Source organism: Topomyia yanbarensis, chromosome 2 (genome assembly GCF_030247195.1).
Source record: "Topomyia yanbarensis strain Yona2022 chromosome 2, ASM3024719v1, whole genome shotgun sequence".
Classification (NCBI taxonomy): domain Eukaryota; kingdom Metazoa; phylum Arthropoda; class Insecta; order Diptera; family Culicidae; genus Topomyia; species Topomyia yanbarensis.
Window position 1 is genome coordinate 125637310 of NC_080671.1, and position 24903 is coordinate 125662212.

The following is a 24903-nucleotide window of genomic DNA, read 5'->3' on the forward strand; positions in this document are numbered from 1 at the left end:
AATTATCTTCTGCGCTAAAATCTTTTTTTTTCGATATCTGTAACCAAAAATATGACATTGAATTTGAAAACAAATTGAACGTTACATTTTCCTAATCCCTCGGCATGATACTGTACCTTGATGTGGTCCGGGGGCTTTTCCACCAAAGCAGTATTACAGTGATTATATCACAGAAACTTGGGATACGATTATTTTATTTTTAGTTAAGCTACATTGTGATCAATTTTAGTACTTAACTTGGCGACCTTTAGTATACACTGCCATGGTCAAATAATATACAATGTGGGTTTAGGGCCAAGTTCTCTCTGGAGGCAACCTTCTTTATAGTTATATTTTATATTAGATCTATGCTAACACTCACTAATTGCTTATTCTCTCATATACACTCACAATCTCTCATTCCAAGGGTACAAACGTGGCGTTCGCGATAACACAAAACTGGTCACAAATGCGAACGTCTGCGATCTCGATCTCGCCAACATTCAAACACCCCGGTAATTAAGTGAACATTTTTACCTGAAAATTTACTAACGCGTTCTCAAGCATCAACCCACCGCTCACGCAATCATGAATCGGCCACGTCCAGAAGTCTCTACCCTTGATCCTAGCAGCCCAAACTCATGCCTTCAGTTGAACCAATAGAAATAAAAACTAGACAAGAAGTCTACGCGCGATCATGCGAATGGCCATACGCCTATAAAATAATGTATCCACGCAAAGTTGCATACGACAAAAACGTCAACATACAAACGCTCGAGTCCTTCGCGATCATCCACACACAACCACACCCACGATCACACAAACAGGATAACACCCTGGTGACTAAGTGACTGGTTTAACGCTAATAAATTCACAACCGCGGTCTCAAGAAAGAACCTCCAAATACCCATGTTCGCGCGATCACCCATGGCGACATAAAAATCGAATTTATGCACACGCGACAAACAAACATACAAATGTTGTTCGCGATCATTCACGTAACCTGCACCCGCGCTCTCGCAGCAATGATAACATCCCGGTGATAGTATGAACGTCTCAGCACTGATAAACATTCAACCGCGGTCTCAAGCGTGGACCTAACGTCCCCGCACTCGCGCGATCATGAATCGGTCATGTCCGGAAGTCTCTATCTCTAGTGATATAGAATAACTCACTCCCTGTCAGAATGTGATCCGTACACCGAAAACTAAATATCAGAATGACGGTCCGTGAGGCCATCTAAGAACACGCGAAGATGTGAATGGCTACACGGTTACGAAATCAAATTTATTCACGCGAAGTCACATACACGGGAGCACGTCAACATTCGAGGGTTTGAGCTTTTCGCGATCATCTACGCACATCTGCGTTCGCGTTTGTGCAAACTTTATATCACTCCGGTAACAATGTGAACCTTTTAGTACTTAAGAAGTTATAAACGCGGTCTTTAACGCAAACGCGCGCAATCATTAATCGGTCACGTCCGGATGTCTTTGCCCTCCATTCTAGAAACATAGATCCATACATTCAGTTATACCAATCAAAAGATAAAGTTCATATAGACTAGACGGCGCGTTCTATGGCGGCATGACTGGGAACTCTGGCGATGTGAAGGGGCCCGCTTTCTTCTGGAATCTGAACCGTGCACGAAAAATTGAGTATCAGATTCGCGGTCCGCGCTCGATCGTTCTGGAGCACACGCGAATATGCGAAAGGTTTTTAATATAGAATTTGTACGCGCCAAGTTGCATACACGTTAGCACACGCGACATACAAGCGCACACGCGATCGAGCACGTTGGTGTACAAATCCTCGAGCCCTTCACGATGATACACGCGATCGCGAAGTTCCCACGCCCGCACATACCTGAACCTGGCTCTGGGGCTCCAGTAGGACAGCTCTCGAAAACAAAAAATTGCGTTGGTGATAAAATATATAATACCTCGATCAAGTTTGGTTGTGCTCTTCTGATCATGCCTTTACCCCTAGACGAGTTGAAGTAGTTGAATGTTACTCGTATTTTTTCTATTAGATTCTATTTCCATGGATTAGTTTAGTCCCGGTTTGGTCTTTTTCCATCTTCATTTTTATTTTGCATTACGACAATTAATAATTAATAACAATACTAACAGTTCTCTTTATCTTTATTTTATTCATTTTTTTTATTTTTCGGTCTCATGCGTCATATTCTTCTGATGACTTTTTCGAGCTAATACAACAAAAGAGGGAAATATTGCTGCCAACAATGATGATTCTCTGCCATCAGACGTCGCCAGGTTTTAGAACAATGGAGATGTATTTTCATACTCGATTGATTCAGATAAGTAGGAAAGACCAACAAACTGCAAGTAGCATATTACACATATCTTACTTTAACATATCACGTATTATTCGTATTAACATATTATTTACAGGCACCAAACATATCTCAACGCCCAAGACTTCCAATACACACCTAAACATACACACACAAATACACAAATGCTTGACTGGTGACTGGGCCAAGTGCATTCATATTGCATACTCTCCCCTATATAAACTCACAATCTCTCATCCAAAAAGCACAAACGCCCCTAGCCTTCGCGATATCACAAACCTGATCACAAAAGCGAACTTACATTACAATTTCAATCATCCACGCACACCATCGCTCACAATTTCGCCAACATTAAAACACCCCCTTACTTAAGTGAACTTTTCAGCACCTATAACTTTACAACCGTGGACTCAAGCATTAACCCACCGCTCGCGCAATCATGGATCGGCCACGTTCGAAATTCTTTACTCTCGATCAACTTATACTCATGCCTTCAGTTGGACCAATCAAGAATGATGCTCATATTCACCAAACAACTCGCTCCTCTACCATACACGCGCGATCGTTCAAAATACACGGGAATATACGAATGGCCACATGCATCTAAAATCGAATTAAGTCACGCTAGCATTCAAATACTCGAGCCCTTTGCGATCACACTTTTACACAATTAGTAAACGCCCACGCCAACCCAGACAAATATGCACCCCTGGACTCGAACGCTAAAACTCTCACCTTCAACATACACACCACCACAGGACTCACAATCAGATTTATGCATACAAGGTAACAAGCAATAATTACAGGTATCCGTCCGGCAACCGGGGAAAGTGCATCTCAAACGCAGAACTTATCATTTCAATGATGGCCTTGGATCTGCGTTGCCTGTGTTCAAGGCACCATAGCTTTGTCCGTCAGGTCAAGGATATATGAAACCCGCTAGCCACCACCCTCGGCCCTAGCTGCCCATAAAGGGATAAAAAAAATTGAACGTTACATTTTCCTAATAACTAATTAAGGTCCATCAATAAAGTGGAAACACCAGATAATATTTAACGACGTCGTCAAGAAAAGAAGAACGAAAACGAAAAGGCCGAAACAAAAAAATGGAAACGCTAGAAAGCATTGTATATTAAATAGCCATGGGCTTTTCACTAACAATTCAGAGCTTTCTAAAACAATGGTTCTCAACTTCGATTTATTCATTTGCTTTATTTGAGTCATATTTTTTACTGTTTTCGTTTCATGGATTTCATTCGTTTTTTATTCATTTTGAATATTTGATTAACTTTAAACATAAGATCATTTTATTTCAATTATTTGTTTTATTTAACATTCTTTTTATTCGTTTTGTACATTTGAGTTCATTTTGTTTATTTTCATTCGTTTCATTCTGATCAGTTCATTCATTTAATGAACTTTATTCATTGTTTTCATTTTGTACATTTTCCAGTTCATGTATTCTATTTATTTTCTTCATTTTATTATTTTTATCTATTCTGTTCGGTTTCATTTATTTATTGCACCCAAATTATGAATATGACAAGAATTAATTTATACTATAATTTTTAAAACTCTTTTAATATCACATAACTTCATTTTAATAATTTAATTCATTATTTTTTAATTTTTCATATTTTTATTCAATTTACCTTCTATTGATTATTTTTTTTATTTTATTCATTTTATCCATATTATTTACTTTGTAGTTACTAGTGGTTTGCTTAGGAACACAAATTGTGCCTCGGTTTTTTTGGATACATATCATCCCAGAAAAGTGCAAAGGTTTGGAACAGTGTTTCCAAAATTAAATCTGTATTTTTGTCCTAAAAATCTTTTCACCTGTACTTACCCTTCGAGAAATCCGTGTCGATATCTGTATCGGATCAGTTGAGTTGTTTAACCTTTTGCTGGATTATCTATCGAAGATATTAATTCCTGTAGTTTAAAGCAGTCCAAGCAAGGACCTGTTTACATTTTCTAAAAAAAACACTACAAATCGTTCTGATATTTTACATCCAGTAACTTAAATTTTATCGATGTGCCCAATAGAAAAAATAATTTTCTTCCTCATTTAATGACTTTTGTTGATATATAATGTTATATACATTAAGTCGACCAATGTAGCTGCAAAATTTTCGGACAGCAATTTGAGAATTATCAAACTCACAGAGCATTACAATTAATGTTTCTGGAAGTAGAATTCAACCAGGCGTTTGCTGGGTGCTAACCTGAGTGTATTACAAACCTTCACCTTTCAAAGTGAGCGACTACTCTCAAAAGTGAAGATATATTTTAATATAGAGGGCTAAGCTGAGAGAGACAGAGAGGAAGTATTATTCATACTGAAAAAAAGTTAAAAAAAATACTAAAAATAAAAAAAAGTAAAAAGAATTCTAAAAATAGTTTCTGTAACATCATTTCTCAAAAATCTGTACATCTAACCAAAATTCGTATATCTGCTCATACAGATTCTTGGTCTGAAAATGGCTGAAAAATCTGTATAATGCGGATTATTCTGTATTTTTGGTAACCCTGATTTGGAAGTTTTTGTGCAGTTTTAAACAAAAGTACAAAAGCTTTAATAGTACAGTAGGATTCCGTTTTTGGCAACAATTGTATTTTTTTCAGTTGCCATAACCGGAACCGGGCCAAAAATGGAAGCTTATTTTTAATGTTTGGATTTTCAATTTACGACCTCAAAAATGTTTCAAGGATTTTTAATCATGTGTGAAATGGAATGAGATGAAAGAAAATAATAAGAAAATTCAATTTTATTCAAGTTATTATCAAATTCAGTCGTAGCACAGTGATCACTTTCCATATAAAAGTCGGACAAAACCTCAAAAGGGGTTCGAATTTGATGAAAACTTCACATTGGAGTAATTTTACGTCGCTGAATTTATATTTGGTGTTAATTTTTTTTTACCGCAAAATTTAGGTACCATTCAACATTTACGAATATAAAGTGCACTATATCTGAAAATTAATTTTAAAAAAATTGGTTTCTTGAACTTTTAGCAGAATACACATTTTTTCAATTGTTGATAATGCTAAGAGACATTTATAAATTATATTGCGAGCCCTGGGTAATCAAACGTTACCATGTATCTCCTTCAGACATATCATGAAAAATCACCCTTATTCATACCTCGGGGCAGAAAGGGGCAAAACAAAACATTTAGTTTCGAAAAGTACACTAATTTTCAAGAGTCATGAACTACAAGCGATCTTTCCGAACTGTTTAGAAAAAAAGTACAGCCGCTTTGAACAAATAATTTTAACTTAATGCATGATTTATTATTTGCTCTTCAGAAAGAGTGACTGAGAAGAAAGCCTTGTATCGACTAAATTGAATGGCAAATATGAGTCCAGTAAATAATCTAACAAATGAAATCAGTTTGAACCTAATCGGAACCTTAACAAAAACGATATAATCATTTCAATAACATAGGTTTGATCACAGTTTTCTCCAGAATTGATCATCTATTGTACCTTTGAAGGTCTGTAGAAAATCTATCTTTTGTCCTCAAGACGTGATATTTTGAGAAGACTCTATTCAACCAAGTAAAATTCACACATCTAAACAGTCGATACTTTGAACCCCTAACCACAAGGACCGCCCTAATTCCATTCATCGCCAATTGCCATAAAAAACGAACAAATTTGCCAAAGACATCATAAAGCTTAAACAAACTATTTGGAAGCTATCATTATTGTATTCCTAAATACTGGTTTTCGATATGTACTGAAAATTGTTTTGTGGTGACGTCGTAATAATTGAAGGAGAAAGAGGCTCACAATGTTACTAAGGTTCTATTGAAAATTTTCTCCAGAACTAGTCTTATTATGCAGTGTAGCGCATTCCTCTGTACTTGACTTTTAAAGTGTACAAGCTCTGGGTCTTACTATAAAAATTGATTCCGTCAGACACTAGTGTCAACTAGTTAGTTACACTGTTATCAGTTATATTATACATAAATAATACATTTCTATACTTAACATCTCAAAATTATCACAGTAATGTATTGAATCTACGAGACAATTTTAACAAAATTTGAAAAAAAAATGATTTGCGCCTTTGAGGGTTGATATGACTCCCATGTTTGGAAATAAAGTCAAATGTGATGTCAATTGATACGAAAAAAATATGTACTGCACATTTATCAAGCACTTATTATGTACAACAAGAATGTTGCCAAAAACGGAGCCCATTTGTTGCCAAAATCGGAGTGTGCCAAAATGGGAGCGGAGTGTGCCAAAATGGGAGCGAGATAAGAAAATATATACGTTAATGAAAGTTATGCATTTTGAAGATTGGACTTTTATCTAATATTTCAAACTTAAAAGAATGATATTTGAAAAGATAATAAAAATAAAACGACTTTTAATGGTTATCTAAATATAACGCGTTCTAGCTTCTAAAGTAGGATTATTCACTAAAACATAGCACTAAATGACAGGCCATGACATTTTTCTTAAGTATTTCCAAAGACACTATTGTACTTTATCCAAATGTTTCAAAGTAAACAATTAATCACCATTTGAATAACTATTTCTGCAAAAATTGTTAATTTTCTTCGAAAACCTACAGGTTAAGCCAATGTTATCATATAGAAAGTTGTTTATTTGGATACAGACCTTTTAACGGTACGTCCCGAACTTGTCAGGATGGTTTTAAAAAAGTACGTCCCGAACTTGTCAGGATGATTTTTATATTAGTCCACAGTTTGGCTTAAAAGCGATCATTGCAAATCAAACAATAAAGCTGAAAGCAATGAAGATGGAAGACTTTTCGTCTTCAACGAAGTTATTGGCCAAAGTATGCTCTACAGCTTTGCCGAAGAGCTTATTTCAGAATAAAAACTTGCAGGAAATTTGGCAAACCTCACTTTTAGGGAAATTAATCAATAAAATCACAACAGCATATGTACTTGTGTTACTTTCGCAATAAAGTATTTTATTTTAAGAAACAAGAAAGCGCAAAAATGTGCCCATTTGTACCAATTTTGCCGGAAATTAAAACTACCTATTAGAACGCTGATTTTGTATCTTTTAGTCGAATAGCAAGATTTTCAATTCCAAGCTATTTTTTTCAAACTACTAGTTGTTGACTTCTATAAACATCAATTCAAATATTACCAGTCTACCGCTATTTTCATGGTATGGTCCTACTTTTCCTCACTCCCGTGAATATTTTTTTCTCTATGCTTATAATTGGTCGGTGTTAAGTCAGACCGGACTAAGTCGCAAAACATAAAAAAATGAGATAATGATAGCACTGGATAAAGAATTTCGTCAGCTACATTCAACTTTTGCCAGATTTGAAATATGTAACCATAAATAAGAATTATGGCAAAAAATAATTTTCAATTATAACGTAGAGGATGCTGCGATTCAAACTTTAAACTCGTTTTTCTCGAAATCAATATTTTGTCACTTAGTCTGGTCTGACTAAACACCGACCAATTGATACTGGCCACAATTTCTAATAGTATAAAATTCTTAATAAAATTCAAAAATTCGTAGAAATACAGAATCTTAATTAATTTGACAAATATGCCAGCTCTGAACTGCAATCGATTGGTCTAAGAAATTCTATAGGTCACCGCATTGAATTCAAATCTATTTGTCGAAATAATTAAGATTCTGTATTTCTACGAATTTTGTGCTATTAAAAATTGTGGCCAGTATCAATTTCAATTGATTTTTGTATTAAAATATATAGGTCATCGCGATGAACCCAAAGTTTTTTGCTAACTAAGCGAAATTTTACGTAATTTCGTGATTATATTAAAGAATCTAAAATTGTGTTTTTTTAATTGTAGCTACTATCAATTGTAATCGATTTGTGCATGAAAACATGTATCACATCGCATTAAATTCAAGGTTATTTGATAAATAAGTTAGTTTTAATTTTTTTAGAAAATGTCGACATTTCCACCAATTATAGCTGAAATAAAATAAAATAAAAACTATGGGTGCGTAATGTAGATAAAAAATAATGCATGCGTAATGTAAATATAAAAAAAAAAGTTCAAATATGTAAATATAAAAATTTTTAAGGTGGTGTTAATAATCGAGTCATTTTCTACGGATAATCGAATCTTCGGCTAATGGAGTCTACGGATAGTCTTTCATTCATTTAATCCAATTTGCTATTTTGAATCAATTTAGTTTACTCTATTGATTTAATAACTTTGTTATGCTGATTAATTTTGCATTAAATGAGCTGAACTAATGATTCATTTATTTTATTAATTTAATTAATATTTATCATTCTACTCATTTTATGAATTTGATAACTTTTGATCATCTTTTTACTTTATTAATTTTTAAGTTTCGTTTATTCATTCGTGCAGAACTCAAAACTGTGTTTATCTCTCCTCTTGCTGGGTGCCTACTTCTCATTAGTTCTGTAAACTAACTATAATTCATTATTTGTAAGAAATCTCACTTTTGGATAGATTAAAGTACGATTCAGACGATACATCAGCTTCCGTCAACGTCAACGGAACGTCACCGTTCCGTCAGGATAAGTTACATGCAGTTAAATGGAGGCATTCACACACAACATCAACGGTACGGAACGTTTTGACGTACGGCATGTGTGAACGGGCACAAGAGAAAAGTATTAAACTTATCCTGACGGAACGGTGACGTTCCGTTGACGTTGACGGAAGCTGATGTATCGTCTGAATCGTACTTAAGTCGGTTTGTTTGATGTTCAGATATATCTACCCACTTTTTTTACTGCCAGTGTGCGATAGAATGGTTAATACACACACACAGATCAAAAACGTAACTAGCGAAAATTTTAAAAATAGCCAATTTTTTATTGGAACTTTAATGAACCATCTTTCCGTTTAATAGAATTTACTCATCATGGCGCTAATGCGGTATCAAAATCAAGTCTCAAAATGCTCACCATAGATACCAAGCAACTTAACTCACAAACTTTCGCTTCGCTGCCCTACAGCAACCATTCTCAATCGACAGTATCTGATGCAATCAAATCTATTCCACTGAATATGTAGGTTAAAGATATATTTCAAATCGACTGGCAGCCACTGCTACCATGGCTAACAGAGTATGTACATAGATAAAACACTTCGCGGCGAATGGAACGAAGGAAAACAAAGCAAGAGCAAATGTAATTCCAACAATATGAAATTAAAAAAACAACGATTATTAAAGAGGAAGAAATGAATGCTGTGCCGTTTATTGCACTATGCTGAGCTTTCCTTCTAAGATATCTCCGACCTTATTCAGTTCATAGAAGTGCATCTGGATCATAATTGATTGTGTTATTGGGCTGAAAGATGTTTGAATGTGCAGGCAGTAAAGTAAATTATAGTTTTCATTATTAGTTCATTACGCTATGACATTATCATAACTAACCATGAAACTGAACTCTCATACCATTCACATTATTCAACTGATGCAACTATTTGCTACTGTGAGATCAATTCATAGTAATATCAGTGTCAGGAAGTAGTTCATAATTGTTTTTTTTTATATTCCAATTAAACCGATGCAGAGTAATTAATTGAATTTCGCTGTCCAACTTCATTCTACCAATTGAACCCGAGTGAGATAACGAATGCACCAGTGCTCGTTAGTGAGCAAACAGCAATATTTTTGGTGCAATCATTTGGTGGTAATAACTGTGTCAGTCGAGCACCGGTAAATGAAAAAACCGTAAAAACATTTCATGAAATATACTCGACGACAGATATACATATCTATTTTCGGCAAAAATAAACGGAAAGCAGCACCGATCCCAGCACCTAAATGGGGAATATAACAAATTCAGCTTCCTTGCGGAAACCACGCCACTCGAAAACAAAAACCCCGAAAAAACTAATAATAACAAACCGAATAAAAAACCATTATGAAAACGAAACATCAATAAGTAAATAATAAATAATACCCTCCTAATAACAGTTCATTTTCGCGCATCGCTGCTGAAGCGGAGATCGATTTCGAATCCACCCAGTCCCGTCCGTGGTTTATCGTTAGTTGGAGAATTGTTGAGACTGCCTATCAAAGTGCTATGGAGCACTATTGAATTTTGGATATTTGCGGCATCGGATAAAAGGTGTCCTATATAAAAAAAATCAGCCACACTAAATTGGAGAAAGTTTTCCCACAGCACTTAGTATTTGGACCGTGATTTATGTTGAAACGAGATACGGAATAAAAGTGTTCATTCGATTTGACCACCAATTTGGACTAGTTCAATTCGTACGGAAATGAAAAATATTGGTTCAATATTGAAAACAGCATCAGCACGGAATTTGAAACCATCCAACTAACAGAGCAGAATGCGTCATTCTGACAATGTTTTCACTTTTTAATTTGAAATATGCAATAAAAATAACAAAAGCGAAAGCAGCCAAATAAACAACTAGCTAATACAAACGGTGTTTTATCTTTACAGTGTTTTGAGAGACGAGATTAGCCGGTACTCTTTGGTTTGCGCAAGAAGATAAAAAATAGTGTAAACAAAAGGTGATCAATGGAAAACAAAACTGAACCCAACATTTTCACTCACACACCTGTCGTGGGAAAATTGCTGAATTTCTACGGAAGGCAAATGAAGCTCCCACAGTGATAATGAAAATGGAAGGTGGAGAATAAAATAGAATAGATACAAGCGCAACAGATGTTGACAGTGAGTCGAGAACTACTGTCAAAGCAAGACCACATATTCGTAACATAGGAGTTGACGATATTCTAAATGTAAATTGACAATCGGTGCACTTTTTGAGACTGTTTTCGTCAAGTCACTATAATCGTCAACAATTTAAATATCCAGTTCCTTGCAGTTTCCGGAGCGGTCAGAGGTGATAAACTTGACCTCGCTGGAAGGAAAAACGTAGAAAAAAGTGTAGGAAGTATAGATGTGAAATTGCATGAAAGCGACAACAAAACTGATAGGTATGAGTGATGAATTATACGAAGAAGAGTTGAAACAATCCTTGACTGAGCTAAATGAAGTGAACAATACAATCCGGAAAGCTGCCAAAAGGTTTGACGTTCTGTGTAGGATTAACAGATTACGCCCACTTTAATCTAAAATTACAAGATCATTACAGCTCCTCATTTTGATAACAACGCTTCTATTATGTTCCTAGCATTCAAAAAACAGCGCAAACGAATTCAGATCCTCTAACGACGCTGAATCCCTTTGGATAAAGATTCGCCATCTTTATCGTTTGTTTACCAATTATCTGTCAGTGTCATTCCAATCGAGCACGAGACCTGTCAATGACCCTTGTTCCAGAAGGATTCGAAGCGATTTTCTTCGGATTAGGTGCTTTTGACGATAGAGATGGCGAGTCTTCATGCAGAGGGATTCAGCGGCTTTGAAATCCTCCAAAACAAGACAATGCGACAGTTACTACTACGCACTGTTTTAAAATGCTATTTTTGTGCTTAAAATTTATAGCGTCTTAACCAATAACTTCAGAATTAGGGAAAAGTAGACTGATACGGACACTCGGGGTAAGATGGACACTACGTCTCTAAAACTGGAAAAATGTAGGTGAAATGTACTAATACTGTACCACTTTCAGATTTCAAATAATTCTGAAAGATACCGATATTATCTAATATGCGAATTATTAGATATTTAAGCAAACCGATCTTTTTTCTCTAGAGCACGCTAATGTATATAAGTTTTTGACGCCAGAAAATTATGATTTGAAGCTGAAAACCGTTGACCTCGGGATATATTTTTAGCTTGACATGATGTACTGGTTATTTAGCACTTGACTGGTGAAAAAAACAAATTTTAATAAGTCGATCATAATTTAAGAGCATTTTTAGAATTTGGTATCATAACGGGTATGATGGATACAGTAGTGAGTACAAAGCAGCATGCTATTAAATTGCATACCCTTGGGCTATTCTTTATTATCGCATCATTATGATGTACCGACAGAAAACAAAATGTATTGATCGAGAAGCATCTCACTCTGCCCTTGTCCTACGTTTATCTTTACCAATACCGCATGTCCACCTTACCCATGACATGTGTCCGTCTTTCCCATCTGTTTTGAAATGACGATTTTGTGCCTTTTTTACAACCACTTTAAACATCTGTTTTAATTTTTTTTTAGTTTAAATTACTATATTTATGGAATAAGATCTCAAATCACGATTTGCGTACAATTTGCGAGCAATGCATCGACGGATGAGTCGAATTTGTTATTTAACCGTAGGGTGTCCGTTTTGGGCACAGTTCTCCTACACACTACTATATTTAATATACTGATTGTTATGTTGTCTCCTGTTGTCTCCAATTCAAATCACATCAAGAATTTTTCTGTTGCCTCAACATTGTGACTAGATTTTGTAATTGTAATTTATTGGACACACAATAACTTTTTAAACGTGGCCATTCATTCAGCCAGAAAATCTACCGCAGTTATTTATTAGTTACACATTGGAGAGACTAATCCAGTGTTTTATCGCATCTTAAAACTAGCAATGCTTCGGTGGAAATTAGTGCTGGGAACACACAATGAACAATCGATTCATTTTCAAGACTTTTTCACTCGATGTACCTACTGTCCATTTTTGCATACAGTGAGTGAAGGTATGTATGCAAAATGAGGGCAGAGTCCTAGAAGGCCAAAATATCGATACACAAGAAAAACATCGAACATTAAACATACCTAAAAAAATGTGCAACTCAAGTTGGTGTGGAAAAATTCGTAATGCAGTTCTTTCTTCTCTTCTTTCCACGAAAATAGCAGTTGTAGAACGGGACACTGTCACCACACACGTATAGGAAATTTTCCAAAGTAAAATTTTCACCCACTCTTCCCTCGCAGAAGCGATTTACACTTTATCCACAATTCAACACTATAGTTTCGGACTATCACCCACTCAACATACTCACGATTAAGCTTTCTTTTACCATAAACCACAATGTTTTACAAACGCAATACGGTTCTTTTTGGCAGAAAAATTGCATCCGAACGTACGAGAACCCGTTCCAACTAAATAATAACCAGCGGTACTTCCTCTGCCATGAGCAACATCACTACACTGAGAAACAAAAATATGCATGGTTAGCATACTTTCTATTCCCGTCTCTTTTCTTCTGCTGTGATTTTTATGCATTTTCATGCATATACTTCTAGTAAGCATTCAATGAGTGGATAGACCGAATATGTCCAATGCATAAAATTTACAGCAGAAGAAACGAGAGGCAGATAGAAAAGTATGCTATTGATGCATAAATAAAATTCTGCGTGTACATATGAAAACTGCTGATGATCGAGTGCATACATTTTTATGAAACGCAGAAAGAAAAGAACCCAACCTTTGCAAAACTACGATCTCTTTCACTCTTATGGATTTTCTGGATATGGCATCCCTGTAGTAAAACATGATAGATGTATGCGATGTATGCTCTACGGATCTCACGAAAACATTCGACGAAACGACTGGTATAAAACTGTAGCATAAATTGACACATACACAGCAGATCCCAGTGGTTTGCAAACTTCACGCGTTTTGTTGAATTTAGACGAGTTTAATATGAGCAGCGTTGCCAGACTTTCTTAATGGGTTACTCCACTGTAGGATTAAAAAAAATCGCAATTTTTTTATTGTCTACCTCGAGATAATCTAGCATTTTGTCGAGTTCTTGCTATATGAGTGCGATAGAAACAAAAACAATTTCCAATTCCAATTTTTAATTCACTTCAATTGCACTTAAAACTTCAACCGCGTTTGTCTCGAAAGCTCAAATGATTTTTGATCGCTCTGAAATGTTCATAGCATTTTCAAAATTGCTTTCAATAAGCAATTTTTTGTCGATTTTCAGCGTTTTCTAATTAATTTAGGCCATTTTTTCAGAAAATCAAAATATCCAAAAAATACGTCGCTTGCTATCCTAAGCAATCGAAAAAAAAACTTTGGGTTTTGATACTTGAGCTTGAGCATGTGCGACCACCCCTGGCTGCTACTTCGTTATCGATTTGAACTAGCTGAAGTTGCACAGGGAATCAGTAGATAATTATGCTTGGGAGTAGCGAAACATCATTCAATGTGCAACTCCTGGTAATCCTAAAGTGTTTATTGATCAATATCGGTGCCGGCCAGGCCCGAACGTAGATCGCGTAAGGAAAGCGAAGAAGTGTTAATCCGATACCACAGAGAACAGACATCCATGATCGAACAAAAATATTTAAAAAACGTGTGTAAACATTTGAATTAATATACGAAAAACACTAGCGCCGCCACACCAACCTATCCCAACTATCCGTCAAATCGTTTCCGGAACCGGTTCGAAATCCTGGATGGATTCAGCATGGAATCTAGCTCAAAGAAAACAACCGATTCCGACTCTATCGGTTGACACATTTGAGCTGGAATTCATGCTGGAAGTCCGAATCGGTTCCGGACTAGTTTGACTGGGTAGAGGAATAACCGCTGTCAATTCTGTCGAACTCAGCTGCAAAAAAACATGACGACAGTAGCGCACCTGGTTTAGATATCCAAACTACCTTCGAAACCGTTAGAGATTTTACACAAGTTGAATGCTGAAGATCTGTTCTGTCTGTTCTCTATGCCGATACACTGAAGTTTTTTTATGGGGGGATACGTACCGCATAAAAAAAATCCGCATAAAAAACCGAATAACTTTGAAAATTCGCATAAAAAACCGCATAACTTTGAAAATCCGCATAAAAAACCGCATAACTTTGAAAATCCGCATAAAATAAAACCGCAAAATTTTGAAAATCCGCATAAAAAAACCATAATTTTGAAAATCCTCATAAAAACACATAAGGTATGATATATTTTTCAATATTGAGAGCCATTGTACTCAAGGAAGAGCAAGGATTTGAAGTAAGAAGCTTTAGAGAAAAGCGTGGAGTAGGGTCATATGAGCAAGCTTAGAGTTTCATGGCTATACTTAACTCTTTTTCTTCTGCAACGCAGGAGTCATGATCTTTTGGCATTAAATGCGAATCACCTGAGTCTGCGGCACGTCCAGACAAGCGTAAAGTCACTTAATGACTTATGCTGTCGGAACCGTGACTCCCCGGAATCGCAAGACTGCCCTCGGCACCTAACCGACCAGCATCGAGATAACGATTGCGAGAGAAATTTCAACATCGGAAAATTTCTCCGTCGGAGTAGACTAGGCCCACCGCCGGGGACTAGTTCGAATAGATCGGGAAGTAGCTCCGGCAGATGCTCGTCGGGGTGCCTGTCACCTAGAAGTCACCCTCTATCCAGAATCTCAAGACCGACCTCGGCATCTGCCCGGGTAGTATCGGTTTCGGAAGATCCGGACGCAATCCTCCACCGGGAATCGCTGGACTGACCTCGGCATTCTGCCGGACTGCATCTAAGGAAGAATAACGCGTCCGTCAACGGTAGCGTGAGACATTCTTTCGTCGGGGAACTCTCCGCCTAGGTCGGCTAGCTCCACCGTCAGGGACTACGCCGAGTAGCACCTAACGCGACAAACCACCAGGGTCGTCGGGGCACCAGTGAACCGGAAGCAACCCCCCAACCGAAAGCCACCCCCCAACCGGAATCGCCGAATCGGCCACGGCATCCAACTGGTCAACGTAGAGAGGAGGGCATGTAGGATATAATGCCGTGCAGGACTGATATGGCGGTTATGAGACAAGCGAAATCTAGCACGACCAGCTAGACCTGGAATCAAGTGAAGTGCATTAGCACGTCTCCCCGCGAAGTAGTCATGTCAAATGGAATCCGGGGGATCAGGCAAATGTCGGACTTCTTGGTGGAGTTTAGAGGAATAGGGTTCATAGAGCATGTGCCGGGTCGGCATAAAAGCTTTATCACCAAGTAAAAAAATACACGCTCAGAGACTTTTTTCCGATCTCGCCGAACTGAGTTGAATGGTATAAGAGATTCGGCTCTGCGGGCCTCGGTTAAAAAGTCGAAATTCTGCAATGCAAGTTTTATTATGAGAAAAGTAAAAAGGTATTCAGTTATTTTCTGTTTTTATTTTCACTGCATCAAGAATGCTTCTCATATCCTTAACCCAAAGACTAGTAATTTATATACTAAAATAAAAATATGAACATTTTAAGTCTTTTGTTTAAGCATGTGCATTCACGAGGATCTATCTTTCGATAAAAGTCGCTTCAGGTGATGCCCTAGAAATTAAAAGGAAGCTGCATAAAAAAATCGCATAACTTTGAAAATTCGCATACAAACCGCATAACTTTGAAAATCCGCATTAAAAAAACCGCATAACTTTGAAAATCCTCATAAAAAAACCGCATAACTTTGAAAAAACCGCACGGTGGCGTCACAAATTAACTCGAGTGTTCATTTTTGGCAATTCGCTTACATACAATAGTTAGGGCAGTGTCTACGCTCTTTATTAAGTTCTTTACTGACACAGTTAACCTCACTTTTCTTGCCAGTTCGCTTGTACTGTTTACACGGACTTGAAAATTATTGGACGACTAGCTTCGCTCGAAGCAAATCGCAAAGAATTTGTCTAAATCCATGTAAACAGTACAAGCGAACTGTCAAAAATGAACGCATAGTTCATTTGTGACGTCACCGTAAAGTATTCACTTCAACGCATTGGGTCAAATGGTAAGATCACTTCGCTTAAACGCGAGTATTTTAAATTTTCTAAACCAGATATTTTGTTACTGCTTTTTAAGAACGAAGCAAGCATGTTGATACCTATTTAAGCGCAATCCAATCACTGTAAGCCGAGTTACAATCGACACTATGACATCCTGACTAATGAGAAGAATAAGGGCTCGTCTGCCCTAGGAATAATCTTGTATTTAAAATTACGTCATGATTTCCAGTCCCTTGTCGTTGCAACATAAAAAGGAACAAAATAGTGGTGAATAATATCACAATGGATTTCGGATAACACCCATTCGCAGAACAACTCGAACGTGTATTTTTATTATGTATTTCAAGCAACTAATCGCTAAATTGTGTCTTACTAATATTTCAACCATTTGACATTTCTTTCGAAAAGAAAGGACAAAGGATACAAATCACAAACGTCATATATGCGTTACTTTTGCTTTTACTCTCTCTCCTAATCCTATGTCGTATCACTTCAAAACGTTCATTGAACCTTCTCCGAAAATAGTACGCTGTGTTTTAATTGTCATTCAGTTGACTTCTACTTTTGAAATAAAAACCAAATTAACCGTTCTCTCTCAAATCTATACGTTTACCAATATTATTAATTTTTGTCTTATATTCGAGTATCTCCAATGCACCGAATCTGTACCTTTGTGTCAACGACTTAAAATTTGGGAAATTTTGAATTTCACGTTCCGTTTGCCTTCAACAGTTTCATAAAAATATGTTATAACAAACTTTGTGGTATTATGAAACTACATTTGATTGATTTTCTTCAATATAATGCTCATAGCAGTACGATTGGAAGAATACTCTCCCGTTTATTAGCAAAACACAAACGTTATACTTATAAAAAATAGTAGTTGAATGGGGACACTGCCAACATAAAAATATTCTAATAGTTAGTTAATAATTATACGCATTCTTGTTGTCTGTACACGTTTCGAAAAAAAAAATTAACTGCCTTTTTGGCCTGATCTCAACTGTTTTCGCTACTCTTATGAAGGAAGCTTGGGATGTTTTAGCGCTATTGAAACAGCAGTATTTATCAAACAGAAAAAAATGTTCCAAACTTAAAACTAAACTAACCAAAACTGGTATCGGTCGTTTCACTTACAATATCTCTCGTATTTCTTGACATTCCTTAATAGTACGAATTTGTAGTTTGTCTGATATTTGTTTTCAGCGTGTCACAATTTCATTTCGCTTCTTGCAGGTTACATTGTTTTATGACATAGAACTACATGGCAATCGTGGTGAACCCATCTGGGTTAGAACGCGGTCCAGCCACTGTAGTGGACCGTTTAAATGCAATTCAATCCAGCACGGTGTTGAGGTAACAGTTTGTCGTCTGCAAAATTTTTATTAGGAATCTAGCTTATGTGCACATACACATACACTTACCTATACTCTGCGCCCCATCCCTTGACGAAGGACATTCTAATTGTGCACATTCGTGTGAGTTGGTAGACCGCCTCGAACCCCTGCGAAACGGACTGTGACAATAAAGCTGCGAATTCCTGATTGTTGAAAATCTTTAGATTACATCCTAGAATGGTAAAATGGCCGTTAGCATTAGGTATTCACTGCTCCCTGTTATCACTCACCAGGTGGTATCTTACACACGGTAGCCGGATGCCAGCCATACCGCTGATTACAATTAGGACTTTGTACAAAGATGCTAGAATCACTGAGACATTCAGCGAACACCTCACCTCCGATGTAGTACAATCGAACACCTTTGCCAATATGGCGACGCGTCTGTTCGACTACCTCGTTGCGGTTTACGTTCGACAGTAGTCCCAAACAAAATCTAGGGGCAAAGTAAAAAAATAAAAAAAATCAATCGAGAATCGAACAATAAAAAAGGGACAGCACTCACCTCTCTGAGTTGGATGGATCCGTAAAGCCGTCTACCGTGATCGAGGGCTGGGAGGCGTGGAAGGTTTCGCCGACGCGTAGATTTAGCTCGTAATAGCTAATCGAACACCAGAACGCAGGCTCGTGATACATCACCGGTTGTGCGTCCATGGCAGGGGACAGGCGGGACATGTCCGCTGGAAAAATGAAGTTGATTAAAGAAATTGTGTAACATGGTAACCGAGCAACAATGTATCAAAACATATTTTGGGGGAAAACGAACCGTAACTAACCGGTTCACTCACCTCTCATCAACACGGATGCACAAAGCAAGTAATTGTCTCCATGAAACTCGTCAGGATCAACCAGTATACAAGGTATGAACCTTACCACTCGTTACAAAAATTCAGCAGTACCCTACTAACCTCTCAACAAGTTTCGTAACTGGTCATCTCACATACTCATCAACGAGTTCCAACAGCTTAATTTATCCTATAAATCCGTACCCACTCGATATGGCCCGCATTACAGGAAACTGGCATAAGGAACTTCTCGTCTTGTTTTATCAACGAATTCACATGAGCACCATCCAGCGGATCAAACATGTACCCAACCATGGAACTCGGCATTAGGGTTGAATTCCATTGACCCCACCGATATTGCGGTTGGGAGAATCATTACGTACTGTTGTGTTTAAGGTTGAAAGAGAATGGGCAAAAATCGAAAACGAAAAAAGAAGTTTTTTTCCACAACGTGTGTTAGATATTCATAAAAATCAATCAGCTTATGTAGAATGTTGTTACAGTAATGCTGATTGATTTTAATGAAGATCTAACACACGGTGTGGAAAAAACTGCTTTTTTTCGTTTTCGATTTTTGCCCTTTCGTTGTTCAACCTTAAATATATCTACTAGAAACATCAGGAGTAAACTTGACAAGCCATTCGACATCAATCTATTCTCAACCACCAGAGACATCGGCTACAGCTACCTAAGCCAGCCCAAACAGTTGTTGTTATCTTGTGTGCATTGTCTGAAGAACAAACGAGACCGTTACTTTTATTCTTGTGTGGTGATCTATCGAGATGACTGAGTCTCATCAACAAAACGTGATTATTCGGCCTAACACAGTGGCCATTGACTTCCGATCTTTATGCATAAGACCAAGCATTCGTGATGTGAAACATCTACGGAAGGTAAAATGCAGCTTCTGCGAAAATAATAATTTCTCAGAACAACTTAAACACGTGCTTGTTTGTGACAATACTAGAATCAAGATCCATGTATATATCGATAATGGAATCATCGAAGTCAAATTACATGATCTGGCACCACTTACTTACAAAGTGACATTTAAAAGATTCATATTTTATTTCGGAAAAGTGGAATACATTATACGCAGGATACACGGAGGAACTACTTTCCATGTATTTCAAATGGTGGTTTTGTAGTGAGAATGCGGGTAGACCACTCGATTCCCTTCTACCTTACCCTGCAGTACAAAACAGAAGGGAGTAGTACCATTACACAACGAGCTCATTATACATCAAGGACAAACTAATACGTTCCAGTTTTGTGAACAAATGGCACGTAATGGGCAACCCTGCCCGGAAACCACTAAGAAAAGCTCCATAAATGCCAACACCCAGTCTCCAATACCATTACCTGAACCACAAACAGTCGTCAAATTTGTGACTGCTGTTTAAGCAATAATGACAACTGCAAAAGCCGGGACAAGTACTACAAACTTAACAGCTAATATCATCAGTGAAAAAGCTAATATCAATAACGGAGGGTTCACGCTCGTGACCCAAAAAGGAAAGAGTTAGGAAGAACACCTGATCGCAAACAGCAAGGATAACAGATGATGATACGGAAAGAGATATGAATTACCGTCAAGATACAGTTTGCGTGGATGCAAATATTTCCCCGACTCGAAAAAAGTTCTCCGCGCGCGATGGTAAGTCGCGCGTACGAGACGGGCAGATTCCCGTTATTAATCATTTTTGATTTTTATTTTGGACATTGGCGCCGTGAAGCTAACGCCTTGATTCGTATCAAATAAAATTAAAAAAAAGCCGTTCGACAAACTGCAGTGCATATTTCAAGTACTTGGGAAGAACACCGGTACATAAACGAACATCAGAGATGAATCGTAGAGACAAAGTCACAACACTGTGATTCTCAGTAACGACTCCACCACTCCCATCCGAGCGAACTTCGCAACACGACTGCTTAAAATGTGTCCATCCCTTCCAGCACTCTTGTCCAGCCCTGTAGTTGAACCTCGATCAGTACTTAAGGAAACAGTGACCAATTGCGAATTTGGATTTCTGGCGACAGGTAGCCCGAACTGAAGTATACTGCAATAAAACCAATAAGATCCTGAGGTCGAGTCAGCAATCAAAGTATACCTTAAAGATTTACGCTCTCTCCACAGGACACTACATTAGCATTTCTTTCGGAAGGCGAGATTAGCCGACTTTCGTCACTCAAAAAACTAGGTCAGAAAGATAATCTAGAAATCAATTCCCAAAGAGCCATGGGAAATCACGTCTCCTCATGGTACATCTACACCGCACTGCAACTACCCTTTGTCAATCGGAAGAGGAACTTGGAATCTCACCTAAATAATTTTCCTGGGACTCGGAATATAACTTAAGTACTCCTTTCTCTGGTTCCCAGCTAAACCATCCCTACACATGATATTGGCATGAGGGGCCACATTGAAATGGTGTCCTTCTTGGATGGGAAGTGTGTTGGATCACCAATGTGAAACTCAACAACGCCTCGGTTCGCTATGAACTTATTTAGAACCAGTATGCCGCGGTACTAAATGTTGCCAAGGCCTACAATATAGTTCAGTGGGTGCAAGTGCTTCGCCAGTTATTGAGGTAAATGAGTTACCAGAAAATTTGACTAGTTTCTCCTAAACTAGCTCAGCAAGCATAGTTTCAAAGTCCGCATTGGTGGTTACAAGCAGGACACACACAACGACTCTAATAGAGTGCCCCCGGGATCTGTGTCTCCATTTTCTGTGCGCAACATGCTTTTTACTTCGCCTTCCAACATGCTCGCGGCTAACATATTTATCACATGCCTTCCAGAGTTCGAAGATATATAAATTCGTCGACAGCCTCCCTCCGTATGTTATCGATTTCCACCTCGGAATCTACACCGTTCAGACCGTTTCGATGTTTACTAGCTACCATGTTATTTACTTTATCAGAGTTTACAGTCAGCCTGACTCTCCTAGTCTCCCCTTTAAAATCCATTAAAACCTCTTCCACAGCTCTGCGGTCAACGCCAATAATGTTGATATCGTCCGCCATGCCAAGAAGCATGTGAGATCTCGTGACGATAGTCCCGTTGTTTCGTAGATTGGAAAATCGTATCACACCCTCGAGCGCTATGTTGAACAAGAGATTAAAGTGCATCATCCTGATTCAATCCATCTAGCATTACAAACGAGTCCGATGTCTCTCCGCTTATTTTGACGCTTGACGTTGACTTATCCAGCGTCACACTAATAAACCTAATTAGTTGTGCTAGGAAGCCGTGTTCAAGCATTATCTACTACAGTTCGTTTCATATCACTAAATCATACACCGCCTTAAAATTCACAAACAGATGGTATCTCCGCAAGTTATTTTCCCAGAGTTTGTCCAGAATTTATCGCAGCGTAAACATTTTGTCAGGCATTGATTATCCTGCTTGAGACCCGTTTTGGTATTCGCCAACAAAAGATTCTACCAACGGACGCAGTCTGCTAAACAGAGCCCGATAGAGAACCTTTTAGGCGGCATTGAGGATCGTTGTGCTTCGATAGTTATTTTAATGCCATTCTTCCTCCCAGAACATCCCGATCACAAAGTGGATTGCTTCGCACAGCCAGTAATCTCAGCAAACGCACACGAAAACATCAGAGGCTGATTATGCGCCATCTCAGTCGGCGATGAAAATGTATCGGTTCTTCGCGGGTCTTTAGCTCCAAATATTTGTCATACTTTCTCAACATGAGCAGAGGCGATCCCTAGTGCAGATATCTATCAACAATTAGTCAACAACAAATACACGAACGTCCGCATCCCCACGGACGCCCGTGGCAAGTTACTACTGGCCCGATGATACCCTCCGTTGTGGTTTTCTCGGCATAAGTGACTGCAGTCGCTCTCGACATCTTCCAAAAATTAGCAGATATTCCAGTTATCATCTTCTTGATGACACTCGCAGATGTACCAGTTGCCATTTTCGTGAATTCACTATCCGCCAGTTCAGTCTTCGAAACTGGTGAATTCGGACACTTTTTCGCACAAATTGAGGCTTATTGAGACTAGTAGCAGTGTCAGGAGCGATCATTTTGCCGTCGAAGACAACGAAAATTCGTTGTACTCGGTCGAACTGCCAGTGATCCATCTTTTGATAGAATTCGGAACTTCAGTCGTATATGGCACCCCTATCCCGATTGTATTGAACTGACATGAGCCCACATCTTTGTGGGTACACACATTATAGGCCCCACTGACAATGCTGATTGTTTTGCTCGTTTTGCTGTAAGCTCGATCCGCACTAGATAGAAACGATACGGCATGAGTAGATCTTCAGATGTTTGTCATCGAGCTAAAATATTGGACAACAAATATAAGAAAAATAAATGTTTCCGTCATGTTGATGGATGACAAATATTTTACATCATGACAAATTGGTGTATAATAAAATGAATTCTAACACCAAATAGCCGTGTCGTATGGAATCGATTCCGCCAATTGAAAGCGACCATAACACGACGTTTTAGATCTTGGCTTGCAACACAAGGCGGCGTAGCAGGTACCTGATTTTCTGCTTCTGACGGAGCCATACGTACAATGGAGTCAAGTGAACAACAGACCTCTCGACAAGGGGTGAGTCGTTTAGCACAAATCGAATTGTGCTCACAAATAAACAGCGTGGTAGCTTGTGCCGCAATGTGCCACGATGTGCCATGGTGTTCAGTAAAACAAAAGCAATGGTTGCTATGATTATTTAACTACACTTTGTTGACAGTTTTTGAGTTGTCAGAAGTGTGCCTCATTGTGCCACACATTGTGGTAACGAGTGAAATGATCGTGTATTAATGTGAATCGCAATCTTATATCGTTTTATCGTAGGTGATACAGTGTGTATGGCACATTGTTCTAAGCGACTCACCCCTTGCCTCTCGACCTAGTGTGCATTGTCTCGAGAACAAATTAGTTAATGAAAACGCTTTACTTCGTCTCAACGTCCGTCATTGACTTTAAATTTTGTTCAATACGACCGAGTTTTTGTGAGCACCTTCTGAAAATGAAAGGGCAGCTTAAGCTTAAGGAAGTCGGTTACCTTCAGTATCATCATGTTGGCAATGCAGTATTAGTATCATTCAACATGTTAGCCCAAGCCGAGCGGTTCGTTTTGCAAAACAACTTGAAACAAGTGGTTGAAAGTGATAACGTTGGAATTAAGATTCCCGTGTGCATAAAAAAGGACTATATAGAAGAAAGACTACATGACCTATCACCTCATACCCCTTCTGAGTCAATTGTAAAATGAATGTCGCAATACGGAAAAGTAGAATCTATTACACGTACACATGATACTTGGAGAAAATGCTTCCCGGGAACTCCTAACGGCGTGTGGGCGCGGTTCGAAAAACCTATTCCTTCCTATTGTAAACTCACGGAACTACAATTAAACAGACAACGCTTTGCAAGCTTGCGCAGAAGATGCATAGCAGAATACATCTAAACCGACTGCCGACTCATCTATGCAAACCAACCCAAAACAGAGTTTTCAATACCAATACCTGATCCACAAAGGGTGGCCAAATTTGGGACAACCGTTCAGACAATAATAACAGCCGCAAAAGAAGCATACAAGCACCTCAAAATCAACTGTAAGAAACATCGACAAGGATAATAACAGCAGTGACGACGGTTATACACTCATCAACCGTAAGTGCAAGAAGGAGGGAAGAACATCTGATCGCGGGTACCAAGACCGCTTCAACGATGATGACCTGGACGTGATAAACAAGAGAGAATTAAATGACCTTAACGCAGTACACAGTACCCCCTTCCCCCCCCCCCCCGACGCAGTACGCGA

At 38.1% G+C, this 24903-nt stretch overlaps 2 protein-coding genes across 2 annotated transcripts in view; both read right to left on the minus strand.

The window, feature by feature from the left end:
• The window catches only part of LOC131680906 (uncharacterized), a 159892-nt gene extending 146541 nt beyond the window's left edge, over nucleotides 1-13351 (minus strand). Inside the window, exon 1 of the mRNA XM_058961623.1 lies at nucleotides 12982-13351. The gene's annotated coding sequence lies outside the window, so the exon portion shown is untranslated. The remainder of the gene's footprint in view (nucleotides 1-12981) is intronic.
• Nucleotides 13352-17227: 3876 nt separating this feature from the next.
• The window catches only part of LOC131680917 (mothers against decapentaplegic homolog 3), a 53815-nt gene continuing 46139 nt past the window's right edge, over nucleotides 17228-24903 (minus strand). The window contains exons 5-8 of the mRNA XM_058961632.1: nucleotides 18807-18981; nucleotides 18532-18737; nucleotides 18329-18473; nucleotides 17228-18275 (exon numbers count right to left, since the gene is read on the minus strand). Of these exons, the coding sequence (XP_058817615.1) occupies nucleotides 18152-18275; nucleotides 18329-18473; nucleotides 18532-18737; nucleotides 18807-18981 (650 nt within the window). The 3' untranslated portion in view covers nucleotides 17228-18151. The remainder of the gene's footprint in view (nucleotides 18276-18328; nucleotides 18474-18531; nucleotides 18738-18806; nucleotides 18982-24903) is intronic.